The sequence below is a fragment of the Corvus kubaryi genome, unplaced genomic scaffold (genome assembly GCF_017639235.1).
Source record: "Corvus kubaryi isolate FWS band 111438036 unplaced genomic scaffold, C.kubaryi_AGA036_p1.0 37394, whole genome shotgun sequence".
NCBI lineage: Eukaryota > Metazoa > Chordata > Aves > Passeriformes > Corvidae > Corvus > Corvus kubaryi.
The window spans coordinates 2,691,578-2,713,429 of NW_024581133.1; the positions used below are offsets into that span (position 1 = coordinate 2,691,578).

Genomic DNA, 21,852 nt, shown 5'->3' on the forward strand with positions numbered 1-21,852 from the left:
AATGAAAACGAAAATGACAAAACCTCATTAAGATTGTGCTTAAAAGCTTTACTAAAGTTTTAATTTAAATGTATGTATGCACGTTAATATATAAACATAAATGTAAAAAAATCTTAAAACCAGATGCAGACAGGCTCTTTTAAACAATCTTTAGATTATGTAATTCAAGAATATAGAAATACAGTCAAACAAATCTTGAACCCAAATTGTAATTAGCCCTTACAGCCAAATGCTTTATATAATGAATCAGTGTTACCACCATTTTCAGGTAAGCCAAGGCTGCTTTATGTTTTACAGCTGTCATAACTGAAATGTGTTCTGTGAGGGAATTGTTCCCAGAAAGACACCTGACTGCAAATGCTGCAATTCGTCAGTACCACACTCATACGTCCTTACAACTGAGCAATTTTCAGTGTATCTTTATCTTAGAAAATCTCTTCTGAAATACTGACTCAAAAAAAATCAATTTAGTGCTAAAACCAGGGAAGAAAAATCAGCAAATTTATAGTGATTATCTACAGCAGCAAACTATTAAAAGACAAGGACAATAAGAAGAATCTATTCGATTTTAACAGGAATTCAAATAGATGTCAGAAGTCTTCACAAAAGCCTCTTACATCAATTACATCACAGTCCAACACAATCCTAACACCAACGTACAATACACCATGTAGGAGGAAAACATGTTTACACATAGAGAAACAGACACACCTGCCTGGAAATGGCTCATTACTAACCTTAATAATACTAAAGGTTCAAGACAGGCCAAGCAACGGGGGTTATAAAAGCCAGCCTCAAGTGTGATTTCTTTGCTTTTCCTTCAGAGGCATTGGCTTTCACGTAGCTTTTCTCATTGTTTCCCACCGACACTACACAGCGTGTCCGGACTGGGGCTCAGAAGGGAAATACAAGCTCCTGTGGGCAAAGCAGCCACCTGCAGCAGCCAGTCACATTTCACAGACACTGCTCCATTACACAGGATCTGTAATTAGAAAGGTTTTACTTATTTACTTCTGTGTTACTGCTGATAAACACTCTGGGAGACACAAATGAGCAGATCTCATCTGAGAAACCTCAGAGAAGACTGCAGAACCTCCATTCTGGGAGGTTTTTAAGATCTGACCAGGCAAAGCCCTGTACAGCCAGTGTGGGGCCTGCTTTGAGCAGGAGATTGGACAAGAGACCTGCAGTACTCTTCCAACCTAAATGAGTCTAGGATTCCATAAGAAAGTTTTTTCTTGAAACAATCCCTTCAAACAACTACACAAAACTAGTTTTCCATGTTAGAGGGATACTTACACATTTGTCTCATAACTTGTGAGTCCTTAAAGGTATGGAAAATGGTGTAAATACATTCCATAACAGAATAAAAAGGACAATTGGACAATATCCATGACCTTTAAAATACATTATATGGTACAATACGGTCTCACTTTTAGTTCTGTTGCAAGTACTTTAAAACATGGCTCTGCATAGCATCTGTAATAATCACATTACTAAATGATTAATCAATTAATTATTAAAATACACTTGTCTGTGTTTTAAATTACTTTTTGACAAAATATGTATATTCTCTTTGAATAAGCTGAAGCAAAATGTAAGTTGACATTAAATCAATAAAGTAATGAGAACATCAGTATTTCATTGCACTCAACAACCAGTATCTGAGCAGTCTAAATACTTCATAAGCCTATGAATGCTAGCTCCTCACTACAAATTTTTCAAATACCATAATGATTTCATAACATTTAACATGTAGTAAAAGGAAGTGACAGGTTAGATGATTTTCCCCAAATTAGGAAAACAGTCATCATCAGAGATGAGATCCATACTTAGAAATAGTATTTGTTTAACTAACATTTAATAACAAAAAAAAAAAAGGAAGTACAATTTTTTACATCACTAGATGAGTTTTAGAAGGTAACAGTTATTTAAATCACCTGTTTACTTAACACAGCAGAGGTGGTGAATTTACTAGCAGAAAAAGAAGCTGAATTCTCTATGCTGATAATTTTGAAGATTAGGACGGTATTTAAAGAAGAAACTAGATTGGAAAAATATTTGAAGAGTTGCACAAGGTTTTTACATGACATTTATAATAACTTTAAAAATATTCCCACAGCAAAATTTCTAAAAACCCTTTTTAACACCATACATTGAAATTCATACAACCACAGAATTTAACTATAAATATTTGGGGGGTGCGGGGCTTAATATATTATTAAAACTACCAAGTGTTAAGTCTTGAGCTCTGTATATAACTTCACAATACCTGTCTGAGGAAAGCTAGCTTGTAAATCTCAACCATTCCAGACACTGAAATTCCATAACTGCTTACATTCCAGGCCTAAAAAAGGAGATTATCTTCAATTCTGTCTGGAAGACCAATCCTAGCTTACCAAGATTGGTTGTTTCGTTAGGAAATCTCTTTTATTTAGAGGCCTGGCACACAAAAAGATTGACCCAATACAGAAGGAAAAACAAAATTACTCACTTCAGATGAAACCACTTTCTCATGAAAATAATTATTTTACTTCAGAGCTAACCAGAAAAGCAGAGGAATTAGAATGAAGATGCATACATTTGTCACATGAGGGTTAGTGTCACATAAGTTAGCCTGGCTCACGTCTCTTTGCACCCCTCTCTTCAGGAATTTATATACATTGCTACGTTTCCCCCTAAGCCTTCTCATCTCCAGGCTAAACAGTCCCAGCTGTCCATCTTTGCTCATGGGAAACCTAATCACCCTTGTGGCACTTCACTGGACTCTCTCTCCAGTATGTCCATGTCTCCCCATGCTAAGGAGCCCAGAACTGAACACAGTACTCCAGGTGTGGAGTTCTACTCACCAGTGCTGAGTAGAACAGAAGATCACTTCCCTTTTCTTCCAGCTAATCCAGTAATATCTTTATTACCCCAGACATGTTTTTTATAATGTTATATAATCAGGATTCAGGACCAATTCCCTTTAGAATTACAACTGGCTGTCCAAACATAAACACAGTTCACTATTACCTTGGACAGCACCAGTTTTGATGGACAAGAATCCAGTCCTCAGCTAGTGACTGCTGAGTTTTCCGGGTTCATGTACTGGCCTTTGAAACCTCACTCTGCAACAGATTTCTTATATAACTTCCAGCAAGCCACTTTCAACGTCCTATTTGATAAGGCTAACAAGTCTGAGTCTGATACACACTGCTACAACATCAAACATGCACAAATGACCTGACTAATGGAATTACCTGACTAATTACACCAGGGCAGCAGAGGAGCTGTAGCTGTTTGTACTCATGCTCACAGTGACTTCTGTTGCTACACAGGACACCCCTGTGCCACAGGCAGATCAGTATCTCTGCTCAGTATCTCAGGGTGAGCCTGTTTATGTCTGCTTGAGTTGCTCTGATGTTACTGCACAGTACAGGAGAATGGGATGAGATTGTTAGAGGAAAGGGAACGTTTGAAAGCTACGGACACTCAATTGCTGTGTAAGATACATTAATAGGACAGCTAACTGGCCTATGCACCCTGTTCCTATTGATTTCACCAAAACCCAGGCACGAAAATGGATCTGGACAAGTAACTAACTTCTCAGTGGTCATGAAAGAGAAAAAGTGATTATTAAACAAAACTGTGAGCACCCTGAAAGCCTAAAGCAATAAGGTGGGAGGGGTAAGATAGTAAGGGTTCTCCCTTTTATGTTACTGTCACAGGAAAAAACAAGTCATTATATCTTGGCAAAAAACATGAAGACAACTGCTGCAGTGACTTCAAAATTGTTGTCATTAAAACAAGCTCCCTGAAGTCAGAAGTGTTAATCAACAGCTGAGGTGATTTATTGAACCTGCTTCACAAATAATCACTTTCTACTTGCCTTCATATTCTTGTTTTTATATACTAGTAAAGTACCAAGATCTAAAAAGAAATATGATTCTACTGGAATGAAACCACTGGATTTTATAAAAATCAGACAAATGTTTCCACTGGGTTTAGATTTTTGGGTTTAAAAAAACCCCCAAATGTTCCTGTGTTCAAAAACACAGATACATTTCTGTTTCTAAACACTGTACTGCAAACTGAGCAACACACAAAAAATGGATTTTGTAAACAAGAATTTCCTTTCAAGATTGTAACTTGATGAGAGTAACACAGACTTTCAATTTTAAAGAAACCACATTAATTGTACTTATAAAGAAACACCAAAGTGAAAAAGGAAAATTATTCAGGGAAGCTAACAGGCAATACATAATGACAATAAGATAGTTCGCTTTATTAAATCACAGTTATGCATAATCTATACAAAGCTCCTATAAAGCTACACCCATTTGTAGAGATGAAATCCTTCAGCTAGGTCTCAAGAGGAACTCTCTTCTTTGCTTAGACAGCCTCACACAGTTCTTTTACATCCACATTACAAGAGAAAGCTTTGTGGAAATCATGGCACATGACAGAACACTTCCCATCCTCTGACGTGTGTGCAGTACCTCATTAACTGAGGATTTCCTGAGTACAGCATGTTCCAAACCTTCTCTCCTCAACATTACCAGACACAAGAGACAACCCTCCATCTTTTCCTAAGCATTTAACCCAATTGTAGAAAAAACAGACATTGATCAGAGTGGTATCATTGAAAACAGTAGGGGCTGGGGACTGGGAACACAACCTTACAAGTCTTTGCTCAGATATTTTCCTCTGAATTATTTTGCAAAATTCAGAAAAAGCACATGAGCCCATGAAAACAAAACAAATGAGGGGGAAAAAGACAAGGATAGGAAAAGTTATGGTTATGGTTATGGTTGGTGGAGACTGACAAAAAGATTAAGAGATGCATAAAATTGTGGCTGTAGATGCTTGAAGGAAAACAGTAATTTCAGGAAGGGGGAAGAGAGAAGAAGTTGGCTACCCTGAAGGAACAAAATGATGGATAACATTCAGAAAGGGAGCAAGTTAGAAGCAACATCAGCACAAGAAGCTTGAAAAAAAGAAGTTAAAATAGTGGCCATTAGAAAGCACAGAAGGTTCATGAAAGAATAAAAATCAGTGTTGGCTCCATCGGGACAGTGAAGACAAGGGGGTAAAAGTTAGATGCTACAATGCAAGACATAATGAAAATGGGATCCAGATACCAGAGAAAGGAGTAGAAAAAAGAGTAGCTGTCATTAGTATAAAAAAAACTAACAAATCAAACCAAGATGGAGTACTAGCAGCTTCTTTAAATACTCTGTAATATTGTTTACAGCTTAATCAAATGGACGTATCAATATATTGCCAGGATACATGTTTAGAGTTGATCAAAATTCACACCTAATTTTGAATTGCTTTAACATTTTGATTTTGTGCAAAACGAACTGAAAATATTGATAGTATTTAATGTTGACAATTACGATTTTGCACTGTACCATAAGATTTATTCCAAAATCTATGGTCACATGCTTTATGTGTTTAAAATATTTACAAGACTGACTGGCTGCTGCAGAACTGGCAGATGCACCAGCGTGTATGTTAGCAGTAGCATCTTTACTGGTCTGATTTACTGTGGCAGCCTTAAAGCTTTTGAGATTCAATTTCTTCCACACACATTTTCTTGATTTTAGACCTAAAATTAAAAAATTTAATTTAGAAAAATATTTATGTGAATTTTGAAAATCACCCTATGAATACCCACAAATGAAATTAAAAGTGCTTTATTTCTTGTCTCCAATGTGCAAATTTTTATGCCACTGTCAACTTCAGGCACGGGATCCAAGCCTGTTAACTGAAATAATTACATTCATATTCTTAAAGTCAACCAGAACAGTTTTTGCTATTTCCCTTCTGCTTCTGCTTGGGTTTGCACATGGGTGAACATCCTTATTTTGTGGTTGTTCCAATTCTGGTAATTTAATATATTTGCATATGTTTTGTTGAGGTTGTGAATTATTCTCGCATCAATACTTAATTTACTTTATTCCGTGGTTTTCAGTCATCATTCCACTAGAATTCTGCACAGCTCCCACATTGCAAGTCTCATGCAGACACAGAATCTGTGCCATAGCAGTGGTCTCCTAGAGTCCTGGGATTTTTTCTGGTCTGACTAAATTTCAGTTACATCCATCCATTATCTATTTATAGTGGTTGCACATTACAGAGAATGCTGTGGGCTTATCCAGCTCTTCCAAGTTAAAGGCCCTTTAGGAGTTTGGAGCATGTATAACTTTGATGTGAGTAAACCTTCTCTAAATTAAATTTTTCAGGGTGATCTTTTTCTACATACAATTTTCTCTGTCTGTAACTAAAAAGAAAATTCTGCCCAACAAACAGTGACTGACACAGAGAAACGTTTTGAGAAAATATTTATTTTACATCTACTTCAAAAACATATTTCTATTGCATTTGTCAATCAGTTTCAACATACAAGATAATGAAATCCACATTGTCATGAAATCTAAATAAATGAGCACTGAAGATAGAAATCTGCTCTAAATCTAAGTTTTGGAATGGATATCGAATGACATATGCAATCTAAAAATCATAAACTTTTACTGTCGAAACATGCAGATATTTAATGGTAATATAATACTACTTCCAATAGAAATTTCTAGTACAGTCTGAATTGTGTGAGAATATTTATAAAAAGTGGCTCTTTTTTACAGGCAGATACATTCAATGCCACCTACAAACAGTTGCTTTTGCCATTAATGAAAACTTCCATATTTCCAATTCAAGTCAAAATTATAAAACCATCTAGAACCTTGGCCCTTCACAGAGCCTTGAATTCTGACTCTACCCCAAACTGACTTTCCCAAGGAGAAAGCTACTCTGACCTAGCAGTGCACCAACCCACCCAGGAACAGGCATCACTGCCTGAAGCAGATCACAAAGGCAGGACAGACACAGCTCGAAATCAGCTCTGTTTTTTTCAACTGTTATTTAAAATCCTGAATTCACAAGAAAAGACTGCAACTTCTCATTTGTCTTCTCCAAAGTATTTAATGCCATAGCTAATTCTCACTGAAGTGATTAAAAAACCTAGAACTTACACTTTTTATGGTTAAGTCAGTCATCATATTTACACAGTATTTGGAATTTCCATTATCCAATATATCTGAATTCATGTAATCTTAGAAAAATTGAAGGACTTAGACTGGTAGAGGTATTTCTTAGACTTAGAGGTATTTCTTTGACTTCGGAGCCAAACCATATCCATAAGACAGGATGCTGTGGACTTTTTACATGCAAAGTAAAAAAACTCACCTCTGCATTTCTACCATTTGACTCCTCAGCAATGCATCTGGGAACCTGAAAAATTTATAAATACTTATTTCATAATTAATTCTATTTCTCACAATGAAATAAAAAATATTTTCAGCTAAGACAATTCAGGCTATGAACTGTGAGTATACTTCAGGTAAGGAGCGAAGGTCTAAAACTGATACTTTGGGTGACTATAAGGTACTCTTGGAGACATAAAGAAACCAAAGTACTTTTTCAAGCTGGGTTTTTTTTACCCCCTGAAAACATACAGAAATAGGTGCAATTCCACTTCTGTATCCAAGGAAAAAAAAAAAGAAAATTGATCTTTCTTGTCTTATCCATAAAAAGAATTAAAAATATTTAATACTCCTTTGCTTTCCACATCTCACTTGTCTGAATCAGAGCTTCCTCTGCGGTAATTTGCTCAGTAACAATGTCTTAGAAAAATTAGCCAGATTTAGCTAGAACTAGAAGCTGGATTGATGATTTTATGGAGACTAAAAGCTCAAATCAGGCATACATATATATATATCTATATCTATATATATATGGATCTACATCTAAATGTGTCTCCACACAAAACTTAACACACTGTACAGTCCCCCTGCACCACTGGAAGGACTGGAAGGCTTAAACGTTATCATTTCGGGCTCATCTTTCCTTTATTAACACCACCACCTGCAGAGAACATGCTTGCATAGACTTTTGCCTGCACTTTGTTTAGGCCTAAACAAAATGTTCCTAAAACCCAGGCAGAACTGGGACTTTAGTTTATTAGGCTTTTTTAAATTATAAACTTGACACCTCACACTCACAGACTGAGAGAAAGCTGTAAACACTTATCTGGACCAATGCCTGTGGGGTGCTCTGTACAAGGGCAGGAAGATGTTCCTCTAGATATGCTGGGCCACATTGGCATGAAAACACTTTTCCAGCACGTTTCTGTGCTTCAGTGACATGTGTTTATTCCCTTCTCCAAGTCTGAGAGTGGACTGATGCTCACACAGATATTTACATATAACACTAAAGGAATCATCTTTTTGTAACTTACCCACCAAAGAGTAAAGTTCATCAAGAGAGATACAACTCAGCCATTCCTTCTGCAGTCAGTACATTGTAAAAGCAGCTATTTCTGAAAATTATACAAATGCAAAGATTAAATTGAGTAATCTGTGAACTTTATTTTGCATAAAGAATTGCAATACAAGTATAAATGCATTTTACATCTAAGAATCTCTAATTCTGGCAGCACTGCAATGCAGACTGTGATTTCCTCCTCTCTCATATACTGCATTCAGGGATGATTACATCATCTCAAAGAGCCAGAAAAACAGAAATAGACCAGGGAGGCCCATTACAGCAGACATAGAGTAATTAAAAAGACTATAACTTTTTAGTTAGAGAAGGAGATAACTCAAGAAAAAAGGGTCATTATGTTTCTAAAGAGACAAATAAAATCATGTGCAATTTAAGTTCTCGGAAAGGCCAGTAATGCCTTCCATCTGTTGAGAACAGCCTTGGAAGCACAGGAGGAAACTCTGTTCCTTGATCTAGCAAAGAATTTAAACCAGCAACTTAAATATTTGAGCAAATTGTTGAAACCAAGGGTAGTTGTTTGAACTTAATCATCAAATTGATCACTTTGCTGAAATAACTTAGTAAGCATTAAAACAGAGTAATCAGTGTGTTTTTAAGCACTCTGGTATTGCTGAAGGACAGTGACTTGTTCTTTTTAATAGCAGGGCAGCAAGAAAAATGATTTCTTTAAAAAAGTAATTCAGTGAAATGCTATTGACTGTAATGACACTATTAATACACATGTTCTTTCTGTGATGCTGTGATTTCAGGGTAAAATGGTTAAGTAAAACCAATTAGAAAATATAAACAAATCAATATTTTGTTTTGATATTATCCTAAATTAAAGTGTTTGCATTTTTATGTCAGGTTCCTCCTCTTAGATATATACCTTTCAAAGAAAAAAATTAAAATTTATAATGAAATGTTCCACATATTTTCAAAGATTTTTTTTGTTTCTTTGTTCCAGTGGGAGAAAAAGTTCTGGTTCAAAGCTCAAAGAGCAAATTTTCTGGTTTAAAGGATTTGAGTGAATCAATACTTCCAAATAATGCAAGCAGGTCAAATGGAATGTCCTGCTCCTTCCAAGAAGAATGTCATTCTCACAAATCTCTGGTAACCACATTATACTAAATTCTTCAACAAAACATAATGGCATATATAGTCAAAGATTTCTCTAGCAGTCTTACTAGTGTAAGGAAAGAGAGAAAGCTAAAATCAGAACTGATTATTCCCCCTTTCATCCTCATCAGAACCTTTTGCCTCAGTGTTCAGGAGTTTCTCTTATGTTAGAAATGCCATGGCCTGATCAAGTCTTTTAAACAAAGCTTGATTCAGTGTCATCACTCAAGCACGGTTCCAACCACAGAAAGTTGCTGTACAGCAGGCAGACACTTTCCTCCGTGGTGTAGCTTTGAGGAGAAAAAGAAAGTTAACAGCAGAGAGGCTGCTCTCTTAAAGGTTTGCCATTTCTACAAAGCTCTTTTGCAGTGCCCGAGGGTCTTGCAAATACAATCTATGCTCAAACTCAACTCTCAATATTTTCATTCATCGGGTTTTGCTCAGGACCTGACTCCTACGTGTTCACTTCTCCACACACATGGGTAGTTAAAATAATAGCCAATTGGACTCACCAAATCTCAAGACCCTAATAATCCTTCAAAAATAAAAGGAGGCTTTTGCATTTTCTGCTGACAGACATTAAGAATTGCTCTCATCCAAATGTCTTTTAAAAACTCCTAAGATAACATATATTACCAAATATTTAAACTTTAGACAACTAAAACTGACAGTGAAAGCCATCACTAGAGCAGAGAGCATATTCACTGTAGTTTCTTGCAATACACAAAATACTACTTCATATCCTTAGATGTTAAGAAACACGCTAAATATGTGAAAGAAATGTAAAGGCACTTAATCATGAAGACTGAACTTCCATTTCCTTCTCACTATCTCCACAGTACTATACTATTATTGTTCATGACCTTCTAAAATGCACACTGAAGAAAAAGTGACAAATCTGCCCCTATTCTCGTGTATTTGGTATTTTGTATACAAGTTGGAAGCTATGTGAGGGTTGCAGATTAGCCAACGTTTTTACTGAAATCGATCAACTGGAATATGCTGTGTTCAGTATAATTACAAATTCTAACTTTAGAGTTACAACTGGGCAGAAACCAAATGTGAGAAATGCTGGTTTGAAAAAAATGAATTTGTCTTTTTAGTATATTCTGAAATAAAGAACCCCAAATGAAAGTTATATGACAAACATTCCTAAAAATGTCATCTGTGGCTTTTTTAGTTTACAGTTTTAGTGTAAATAATTGTATAGAATATAAGTATACAAAGAAGTAATTCACATTTCAGAGCCTTATTTTAAGTAAAGAGGAAGCTTGGTTTTTCCCAAAAAAGTTCTGCATTAAGCATCCGAAAAAATAATTCAAATAAAATAAGATATGGTAAACTTAGCAAAACCTACTGTAATTAAGTTTGGCAAGAAAGAATTTTAGAAACCATTATAAAAGTCTTTTTTTTTGCCCAATAAACATTTTTTACATAATTAACGACTGCACATCACAACATATTATCACAGCATAAAGTGATGAAAAAATATGGATGGTGAAACGTTGCTATTTTTTCCTACTACTGCAATGTGTTACATGTTGCCAGCATGAAGAACTGATCAAAACAAAACAAGTAACAACAATGCTGGTAGGAATTCTCTGCCACTGAATGTAATACCACTGAAGTCAGTGAGGGTTTTAGGGTGTAACTGAGATCGAAGTTTGGCATAAGAACTGCCTATAATGTCAACTTTCCCCCCAAATATATCAACTAATATATCACTTTATTTCACTGAGCAGAAATATTCCCTACACCAAAATTACTCTTTTAGTTTAGCCACTTCCACCTAAAAATGCAGTTACTAAAGATTGAGCATTGGGTAAATGTTGGAGCAGCATCCTCAACCCGGCCAAGGAATGCCACAGAAGAGATCCCATGTCCCCTTTGAGGAGAGATGCAAAACAAGCAGAGAGGCATACAGCAGCACAATTCTTCCAGCCCTCGCTGTCAATAAATATGCTCTAAAGATACTACTGGGTGCGGGAAAAATAGGGGGGGGGGCGGGGGGATCTGTCTTTCCCGGAGTTCTCACGGGAGTCAAACAAAGCCGCAGCCTCACACCCCAGTGGTTTCCAGGCGGTACCGCCTCACGGAGGGGGCAGCGCTGGGCACGGGACACAGGGCAGGAAACAGCTGCCGCGGGCCCAGCTGGGAGCGGCGGGATTCTCCCCCCCTGCCCAGGTAGCTGGAAGTGGTTTCTGGCCAGGTTCTTGTGACACAAAACCCGGAACAGCCCATCCGGGCCGTGAGGCGCCCACACACACACAAACCCTCAGGCAGAGGCGGCCGGCGCGAAACCGCGCTCAGCCTCGAGCTGCTTCCGCTCCCCGCGGCGGCCGAGCCCGGCACTTTCGTTCCGGGGCCTGCGAGGGCCGCGCGGGAGCAGCGCCGGGCGGCGGGTGAGGAGCGGGTGGTGCGGGGGGGCTGCAGCCGGGTGAGGAGCGGGTGAGGAGCTCCCGCCCCACCGCGGCGGTGGCGGCAGGAGAGCGGAGGCAGCGCGGCGAGGCAGCGCCGAGGGGCCGCGCTCTGCGCGGGGCGGGCTCGGGCGGACCGCGGTAGGAAGCGGCTTTGCGCCCTCAGGGCCCTCGGTGCCGCTGCGGCGGCGGGACGGGGGCCGTTCAGACACGCCCGAGCGGCAGAACCGCGCTGTGGTTCCGCTGGCAGATGCAGCGGCGGAGGCTGTGCCCGCCGAGCGCCCTGCGCCACCTCCGCCCGCAGAAGAGAGCGCTGCGCTCCGGAGCCGGCCTGCGCTCACCTCGCTGGGCTGACAGCAGCGAGCAGCGGCAGGAGGGAGCCTAGGGCACCCCGTGAGCTTCATACATCCCCCCGAGATGTCCCGGCCGACGTTCTGAGTTGTCCCAGAATTGCAGCTGGAGTGTGGAGGGTACCCTCCACCGGCAGTGATTTACCGGGGGTTGTAGATGAGGTGCAGAAGGAGTTATTAGTTAGTCTTAAAAATATGTGTCTGAAGTGACATATGGGTCTCAGAATTTGCGTGAACTGTAGTCTGTTATTTTCTGAGTGTACTGTACTGTATATGTACTTCTGCAGCCGGGCACAGCTATTATTTTGAGGTCACAGCGTATCCCTTGTCAGTATCAATAACAAAAGTGCTTCAGGGTGTCACCGCTGAGCGCCACAGAGTGTAAGACATTACACTGAAAAGAATCAGCTTGCAGGCTGGGAATGCATGTCCAATTCCAGGGCCTCTCGCCCTCTGCTTCTTGAGGAAACTTGATAATAGCACAGGTTACTCTGAGATGTAAAGTATATTTGCTTTATCTCAGAGGAACTTGAAAGCAAATTGCACTAGAAAATTCGTATGCATATTAGATTTTGTGTTTATTTGAGTGGACTTCCCTGACCTTTCAAAAGTTAGGCCCTGGCAGAGGGGGACGTATCATGGCAGGCATGAGTATTTAATTTTACCAGAAAATAACCATTTTTTCTGGGACTGATTTTAATTTTCTGTTGGAAAGTTAGCTGAGTTTTTTGAATTCTATTACACTTGATTTTATTTAAACACTTAATTTTGGATTACACTTCAGGACTTATTGTTTGTTTGTTTTTGTTAAACATGACTTTGCTGCATCATTTCATAAGTGTGATCCTTGACGTGAAAAAGTAAACCTAAATTAGCTGAAAGTAAATACTGAGAATAACTTCTTTCATTGCAAGTGATGCAGCACAAAGTGCAAAAGGCAGTTTATAACTACTGCAGGCTGCGCAGGCTCCTGACTGGGGGCTGCTTTGACGATGAGAGAGCACCCCAAGTGATCAGTCAGAAGGGATTGTGACAGCACAGCAGCACTAATTCTGTCTGCCCTGGGGTGGGCACACGGTCATGTTTCTAACGCATTGCTCACAGACCATGGTGAAAATTCTGTGCCAGCTGCAGAGGGTGAGACGACAGCTGTCCTGAAGAAAGTCTGAAAAAAATACATCAATGTGCTAAATAAACAGAAACTTGCAGAAGTCTAGACTGGGTCACCGCTTACTCCCTGGTACATGGGGCACCAAAGCCCTCTTCTAGCTGTTATTTTTCAGCTCTGTTCTTCTTCTGGGAAATTTCTTCTATTTCACAATGTTCTATCTAAGAGGGATTTCATTCAGGTTATTTGGTTGGCCCACACACGAGTTTCAGGATGGAGATCTAAATTTGTATAATTAATTTTTCTCTTATGGATTTCTATCCTGTAGGCATAGAATTCTTTGTCAGTAGTCTTGCTAAAGTCTGATGGGATTGCTCATCCAGGTAAACACTGCTTACCAGTGTTTTCATAAACTTCTAGGCACGGATCTCAACAGCAGAGAAATAATAGACTTCTGCAGGAGTTGAGTGGGATAATGAACGTGCATCTGTATGCATTGAGAATGCAGATCTCAGGTTCTTACCAACTGTTTATCTCATGCTCTCCTGAAATCGCTTGAATCAGATGATTTTATTATTCTTTCTGTTCTTGGAAATACCTTTTTTGATGAGATTTTTTTGTTAAATGGGATAATACAGAATAATTTCCAGTAGATTAGTTCATAGTAATTGGACTTTTACTTAACAAGATATTGTCTGTTTCAGCTAACCATGTCTTTAAATTCATCTATACTTCTAAATGAAGACAATGCTCAAGGACCAAAAAGAAATACTGAGTGTTTGGAAAGCCTAGAACTGCAGACTCCATCATCATTGCAAGATAACCCATTTCAACAATTACAGTTAGCATCCCAGGAAGTATTGGAAAAGGCAAAAAAGAGCGGGAGATCAAAATGCCCCCGATGCAGTAGTTCAAGGATGTTTTATTGTTATACGTGCTTTGTTCCTGTTGAAACTGTCCCTACCAAAGAAATTCCAACTGTGAAGGTTAATATTTCTTACAGATTTTTGATAATTTACTGTGGACAGAGAATCGTCTGTCTGCAGCCATTTCTTTTCTGACTCACTATTTACAGCGATTCATCTTGAACATAGCTATAAGTATGAATAAAGTTAGATTAAATTACTGGTCTAACTTGAGGAATTACATTTACAAACACTGAAAATGTTCCAGTCCTCACATAAACATTTCTGTATCTTCTAGATGAGAATATAGGCTGAAGTCACGCAGCTTCTCATGCAACTGCCTTTTCACTTAGCTGTTGAAAGTTTCTGTATGGTGCTCTTGCACATTCTTCAGTTTCTAATAACTCTGGCCAAAACACATTATATTGTGAACAAAAAATTTGTCCATAACCGAGGGTGAATTTACATAAAATGAGCTAAAAGACATTCCTATATGTCATGGTTGTATAATTCTGATAACTACTGTTAAAATATAAATAGTGTAATGCCTTTCAGCTAAAATACTTGGGGAAACTATCAGAGAGGACTGAGACATTTTGCAAAATCAGTTAGGATCTAAGATGCATTTTGAAGACACTGGAGTTTGAAAGCATAAAAAGTAGTTTAGAAGTACTTTGGAAATTTTACCTAGTAAATTTAGGTGTATTTTCATTGAAACAACCATTTTCACAATTGGGTGAACACCTAATAGAGATAAGTATTCATATTTAGAACCATTATATTGCTCAAATTAAGACCACATCTAAGTTACCTTATTGATTCTATTTCTGGATATTTTACCACACTACTGCTGGCAGCATTCCAAAGTGCATTCATTGCTTACTTAGGTATTTACATAAATTGAATATAGAAGGTGCTTCTTCTAACTTCTCTCTACTTTAGTTCTAAACCTATCAAAAATTATCAGATGCTTTAATTACACACCCATAGGAGTTTCTCCAAAATTTTGAGTAAGTTTTTGTACAAATGTCTGTATATATGATGATAAATACTGCTTTTCTCTTTTTTTACTCTAGTTACCTTTGAAGATTGACATTATTAAACACCCAAATGAAACTGACGGCAAAAGCACTGCTGTGCATGCTAAGCTCCTGGCACCTGACGATGTGACCATTTACAAATATCCTTGCATCCCAGAATATGAGGAAAAGAGACATGAAGTAAGAGATTCTCCAGAGATAGCCAGGCTTTATGCTGGGGAGGTGCAGCTTCCTCCTGCAGTGGTACTGCACTGCTGGGAGGAAAGCACTGTTCCTTTAGTGCAGTCCATCCTGTGCTCTCTCAAAGCTTAGGTCTGCAGACACAGTGCTCTGGACTGTAACCTTTTCTCCAAAGCTGAGAAAGCCTGCAGCACACTTTAACCACCTTGAATTTCCTATGTTCACATAATGGAGAGTTGGATTCACTGCGTACCTGAAGAAGTATTTTGCCTATAAATGAAAGCATTCACCTTGCAGCAAGTTAAACAGCAGTTGAGTGTTGTGCTCATATTCAGCAGCTGCAGTATTTAAACCTCCTTAAAACTTTTAACATTCGCCATGACAGAGGAAAACAAACAAAATACAACTCTTGTCTGTCATAGCATAGAGCACAAAAATAGTAAGCTATGAACTTGGATATGTATGTTCATTTAAATGGCATGCTATTCTTTTTGGCCTTCCTGCCCCATATACTGCAATGACAAGTGACATTTGAACTTCCTTGGGGCTGACACCATTGTTTTGGCTGGGAAATCTTTTTATACATAAGTGTTAGAGTTGTTAGTGGAGGCATGGAAGTAACATTAATTAAAAATCTCTATTAAGGACCTCGATTCATTATTTTAACATGTTTTTTAACATGGATTAAACATTATATTAGATAATGGAATATTTTTAAGATATACTATTTCATCTTGTCCTGACTTAAATGTTTACAGACAGGGATAGAAAATTTCTGTTAATATAATAATTCCTGTTGTGTTATTAGATTTTGTTGACACTCAAATTCTTTGTTTTCTTCATTCAGATAGCACTTATATTTCCTGGGCCCAATTCAGTTTCAGTAAAAGATATTGCTTTCCATCTGCAAAAGTACACTAAGAAAGGTGTCTGTGCTACTGATGACGACTGTTTCAGAGAGCCACTTCTTAAACAAGCAAAAATAGAACCTGAAGAAGGAAAAAAGCCACATCAATGCATCTCAAGCAGCAGGAGTGAAGGCACTAGACTGAAGAAAATAGTATTTATTGACAGTACCTGGAATCAAACTAACAAGATAATAACTGATGAACGACTTCAAGGTAAAAAAATACAAGTTGATATTGAGATGTTATTGCTACAGAAGTGATTAAGGGACACATATCTGTAACAGACCTGAGCATGATGTAAGCTTATATGTACCCCTATATCTGAGTGTACATGAAGGATTCAGGAGCCTGTTCCAGTTCTGTAGAATACTTCCTGAGCCACAGACTCCATTACTTTTCATGTCATACAATTTGTTTTGCAAAAAGATAATACCAATATTAAGAGAGCATTTACATTTATTTGCATCACTTCTCTATTGGAGCAGATTTCCTCAATGTCAGAGAATGGGAGCTGTCATGTTAGACAGTAGAACAGTAGTTTGAATGGCCTCTGAAGGAAGCCAGGAAGATTTCCACTGCAGGTGGCTGGCTGCTTTTTCAGAGACCCGCGGGACCATTTGTGCAGACGTTGGTGGCAGACAGGCCCCAAGAAGGTAAATGAGGGATTTAGGAGCTTCAGCACAGGTTTGTCATGGCTTGGGTTCTGTTTCTTGTGCAGTTGGTACATGGATATTTCCATGATCTCACTACTCCAGACAAAAAGGGAATGGCTGCTTGCCCTCCACACCCTTCCAACTCTGAAAGCAGAAACTGGGAATTCCACAAAAATTTTTTGTCTTAGGTTCTTTACAAGAAGTTTACATTTAAGCATTCTAATTAAACCCACAAAAGACAAAACAATTTAGCAATAGCATTCCATTTCTTTTGAGATGAATAGGAGTTTGAAAATACTTTCATTAGTGCAAGAAGTCCACTTAGCTGGGTGGCACATTGTCAAGTTTATATGCTATAAATATATATATATATACACACTACTACTGCTTCACACTGGATCCTACAAGGAATTTCACAGACTTTCTTACATTGAAGCTGAATGTTGCCTTGCTGTTTAGTCAGTTTATTAAAGAATCCCACATGTTAGTATGATACATTGGCTAATTAAAATCCTGTTATAAGTATTTAGTGTAACACAAAACATACTCTATCAACTACACTGAAGTATTACTGTGAAGATTAGAGTACCTGCATGTTGCAAGTTCAATATAAAGTATTTGAAACTTATTTTAAGAGGAGGAATTCAAGTAAAGTAACCGGCAGCCAGGGGAACTGAAGATTTCCATGGAAGCCTATGCATATATTAATGAAAAAGTCTTAATTGGTGTTACTTTGGAGCTCTTAAATGGTTTCCAGTTTCCCTATGACAATGCTGATTTGGTGGAGTGCTCTCTCCTTTCTAGAAAATCTCAGTTCCAGTTGTTTTCCAATCCTCTGAGTCCCTGAGCACCTTTCAGGATTGCTGTAAGGTTTCATAGTGTCATGCAAATCAGTTTCTAGTATGGGGAGAATTTTACCCATCCACACATTGGGTGTAGCAGTGTGCACAGCCCATGCAAGCATTGCTTTCCTTAGTACTTGACATAAAGAACATAAATTGCATTAATACCCCTTTTAGAGATTGCAGTTTTCACTTCCAAGATGAATGGGGCAGAGTTTCCTTAGGCATAAACTGATGAAATTTTTATGTTGTACATAGATGAGAAATAGAGAACTGTGTTCATTTTTCAGTTCAATTGCAAATGAAGTCATCATCCAACAAAATATTCGTCATATGCTAAAGTTCAAAAAGGAGTGTTCATAATTCCAAATAAAAAGTAATTGCCATACTTATTAAGTTACAAGAAATACTGGATGAAAACATTAATGAAGCCAAGAAAATGTAAAGAAAAGCCTCGTGTTTTGTAAGCCTATATTTATATAGACAGTAAATCTAGCAAATTGTACTGCAAGAGAAAGCAAATGAGTACATGAATCTTAAAATAGGCTAAGAGAACTTGGACAAAAAACTACTTCTATATATTGGAAAAGTGCATAATATATCTTTAGAAAACAAAACTAAATCACTTAAAGACAGGAAATACATGAGAGTTGGTAATGTCTAGGATTGATTACTTCATTAAAAGTGATCCCTAGATCAGAAAGCAAACAGTTGAATCTAATGTTAATGCTGACTTTCTCACATGAGTGATGGAGCTTATTTGCAATATCACCATGGTTGTTAAAGAAACAGATTACTTTGGTATATTTTCCTGTAAGTTTGAACTGCTTTGTATTAGCCAAATGTTTTATTAGCTTATACATTAGCATTGTAAGGTTTCATATAAACGGTGCACATTCGTAAGCAAACATTGCCTTTGGCTGTGTACAGATACAGTACAGATGAAACATGCTCAGTAAACTCTAACCCTTAACCCCCTCTGGTTTTTTGGGATTTTTTAATGAAAAACTCCTAAAATCTTTTGTTTGAAAGTAACTGATCCTGCATTTATGGTAAGCTCAGTAGTGTCCATGGTCTTGCCTTCAGTGAACTTTTGTTTGTATTCAAACCACAACTACATGGGAGTTTATGCTGGAGGAATCATCCCTGAGATTTACTTCACTGCTTTTAGGGTGGAAGCACTGCTGGATTTGATGGAAGCTTTCACTTTGGTTAGGGCTAAGAATTCAAGTGTTGAAAACTCTTGAGGGCAGCAAGCTTAATACAGTTTCCTACTACTATTTTAAGTTTCATATGTGTGGGATTATTAGAGGTAATAATCGGACTGCTATTTTGAGGTTTTGTTTCTGAAATGCCAATTATAACATTTAAATTCAGGGACAGACGCTCCTGTTGTTCAGTGTTTTTTTTTAAATGCTGTAATAGAGATTTCTTCTACAGTGCAGGCTATCATACATTCCTAACTGCAAAGCAAACAACTAAGTCCCTCTTGCAATTACACTGAAAAGAATTAAACACAGTTTGTAGGTTAGAAGTATAGAATTACAAGTGCTGGGCTATAGCCCAGTTTGTACTTCTGAATTTGGACCTTACTGAAACTTCTCTGTCCATAACTTCCAAGCAATTCTTAGACCATATTGGCTTTTGTACTATTACCTGTACTAAATCATCCCATGAGACAGATGATTTGTGACAGAAAAAGATGACTTTACAGTCTGGTTCTGATTTTGTTGACAGGTGTGTACCCTGTTCTTCACGATCCAACTGTCCATCCTGTTTACAAAGTGATAACATGTTTAAAATTCATCTGAATAATAGAATAGTTACAGAGACCATAAGTAGATTAAAGATTTTCTTGTGCCATACAGACACCAAATTCTCTCTTTCATCTTAAGTGGGAATGCTTTTAGTATCTAATAAAGTTAATTACAAGATGCTGTCATACTTACTCCTGAGTAATTTCAGTGAGATTTCAGTTACTCAACAAATATAAATGAAAAGTTCCTGGCTCTTGCAAATAGTCCTCACATCAGCAACACTAACAGTCTGAGGGATTCTGTTTTACACATGAAAAGTATTAACTTTGCAAAAGATTAAATAATAATTTTATGAACATTGATGAGTCTTGGTAGGTGTGGGTTTCACTCTTGCCATGGGAAGCAGCTCTGCAATTTACTGAGGGCTGTGTGACTGTTTGAATGAAAGGATAACCTGTAATTAATTGCAAATATGAAGATTATAACCTAGGACTTACAGCAGTTCATCAAATTCCAAAGTGGTCCACAAAGGAGGATAAAATTATTACCTTGCTTTTACAGATGAAAAATGGAGGTACAGGAAGAAAAATTATTTGCATGCAGACACTGAGCAGGCTAGCAGCAAAGTCAGAAAACAAAACTAAAGTCTTGTTTGACTTTTCTGGCCACCAAACCACATTGTCTAATCTATGTCATCTTTTTTCCTTGACAGGATTACTGCAAATTGAGTTGAAAACAAGGAAAACTTGCTTTTGGCGTCATCAGAAGGGAAAGCCAGATACATACCTTTCCACAATAGAAGCAATTTATTATTTCCTTGTGGACTATCATCAGGAGATTTTGAAAGAGAGCTACAATGGACAATATGATAATCTGCTTTTTTTCTTTTCCTTTATGCATACATTGATTAAAGATGCCAAGTGTTGTGCAGGAAAAGAGTAAGGTGTCTGTCTACTGGTGCATGACATGTCTTTTTTGTAATAATAAACTGCACAAACATGACTGGGGTTTTTTTTTGGAAATAGATTGTACTCTAAATAATGGCAACAGTGTTGCCAAAAGTGAGCTGCAGATCTTGTCCCGCATGCTTGAGGTTGTAGAACTGCTCAGATGAGCAGTCTGATTAGAGTTACTTATTTGCAAACAGTTACATTTTGCTAAATGTTGCTGTACTTTCACCTACAGGGCTGATGTGCTCACTGTGATGAGCACATTTCCTGAGATGGGACTGGAGGACTTGACCCCTCTTGCCATAAGAAGTGATCTCGTTTAACTGTAAGAAGGAATTAGCATGCAGCTTTGTATTGTTGCTAATACTTATGTCAGATGTTTTCCTGGTGGTTTACACAGCAATACTGATTCCACCTTCATGGCATCAGAGGCTTACTGAAATTGGCAGATGGTGTTCAGTTGTGGGGACAAGTGGCAGCAATACAAAATGAAAGAGCACATTAATTGAATATGAATTACATACTTGCAAGATGAATGCTGGAAAATTCTTCTAGTAATAAAAAAGTGGTCTCTTTAAACACTGTTATACAGTGTATGATTTCTGTAGTACCATTCATGTACATTCACGTTATATTGGGGTTATTCTCAGCTTACTGGGTAATCTTGGACTTCTTCAAACAATTTAGTTAAGTGTTTATTACTATTATATAATATCATTATTTGGGGGAGCACTAACCTAACAAATGTCACTAGGCACCAAAAAAAAAAAAGATGATGGTTCTGACCACAACATTTCTGACAAGGCTTCCTTAAATTAGGCAGTGTGAATCTGCTCTGTTTTTCCTTTTGCACTAATGGGGCAGATTGGAACAGAGTAAGTAAGACTCTGTCTGTGCTGATGAGAGTTTTGTCAGAGGTGTAGTGCTGCTGGCAGAGTCATCACGTGTGAATGTAGTTTTGCCAAGCTATACCAGCACAGCCAGTGCTGGCAGAGGTAACAGACCTGAGCTACAACTTCACAAGCAGAGTTATATGAATACATTTTATATCATGAAAAAATGTTTCATTAGAGGTACAATACAAGATGCATAAATATTTCTGAATATTCTCAGAAATGTGTTACTTAAGACAAAATATATCTTGTTAAAGTGACAGACTGAAAAATTACAATAATTTTTAAACAAAACATCCAATTTTTGTTATCACTTGTTGCAGACTTTCTAGGAGGGCACTCACACACTCTGGTGACCATATAAATAGTGTCTTGGAAAATACTTCAAGAAAATCTTTTTACACTTACATAGCAATCCATACC

The 21,852-nt window shown here is 37.8% G+C and overlaps 1 protein-coding gene and 1 long non-coding RNA gene across 2 annotated transcripts in view; one reads left to right on the plus strand and one right to left on the minus strand.

Moving 5' to 3' along the window:
* Positions 1-12,265: 12,265 nt before the first annotated feature.
* On the plus strand, positions 12,266-21,123 carry DTWD1 (DTW domain containing 1). The gene is made up of 4 exons (XM_042039401.1): positions 12,266-14,287; positions 15,283-15,426; positions 16,274-16,547; positions 20,299-21,123. The coding sequence occupies exons 1-4, from the start codon at positions 14,012-14,014 to the stop codon at positions 20,526-20,528; spliced, it is 924 nt and encodes a 307-aa protein (XP_041895335.1). The 5' UTR covers positions 12,266-14,011; the 3' UTR covers positions 20,529-21,123.
* The window catches only part of LOC121669862, a 50,124-nt gene continuing 44,747 nt past the window's right edge, over positions 16,476-21,852 (minus strand). Inside the window, exon 7 of the long non-coding RNA XR_006017916.1 lies at positions 16,476-17,144. This is a non-coding gene — a long non-coding RNA (uncharacterized LOC121669862). The remainder of the gene's footprint in view (positions 17,145-21,852) is intronic.

Bases quoted from the DNA above. Each gene is read 5' to 3' on its own strand.
- DTWD1 (XM_042039401.1), top strand. From the start codon at position 14,012: ATGTCTTTAAATTCATCTATACTTCTAAATGAAGACAATGCTCAAGGA. The intron at 15,427-16,273 runs GTAAGAGATTCT...TTCTTCATTCAG, and splicing joins ATGAGGAAAAGAGACATGAA to ATAGCACTTATATTTCCTGG. The intron at 16,548-20,298 runs GTAAAAAAATAC...TTTCCTTGACAG, and splicing joins AACTGATGAACGACTTCAAG to GATTACTGCAAATTGAGTTG.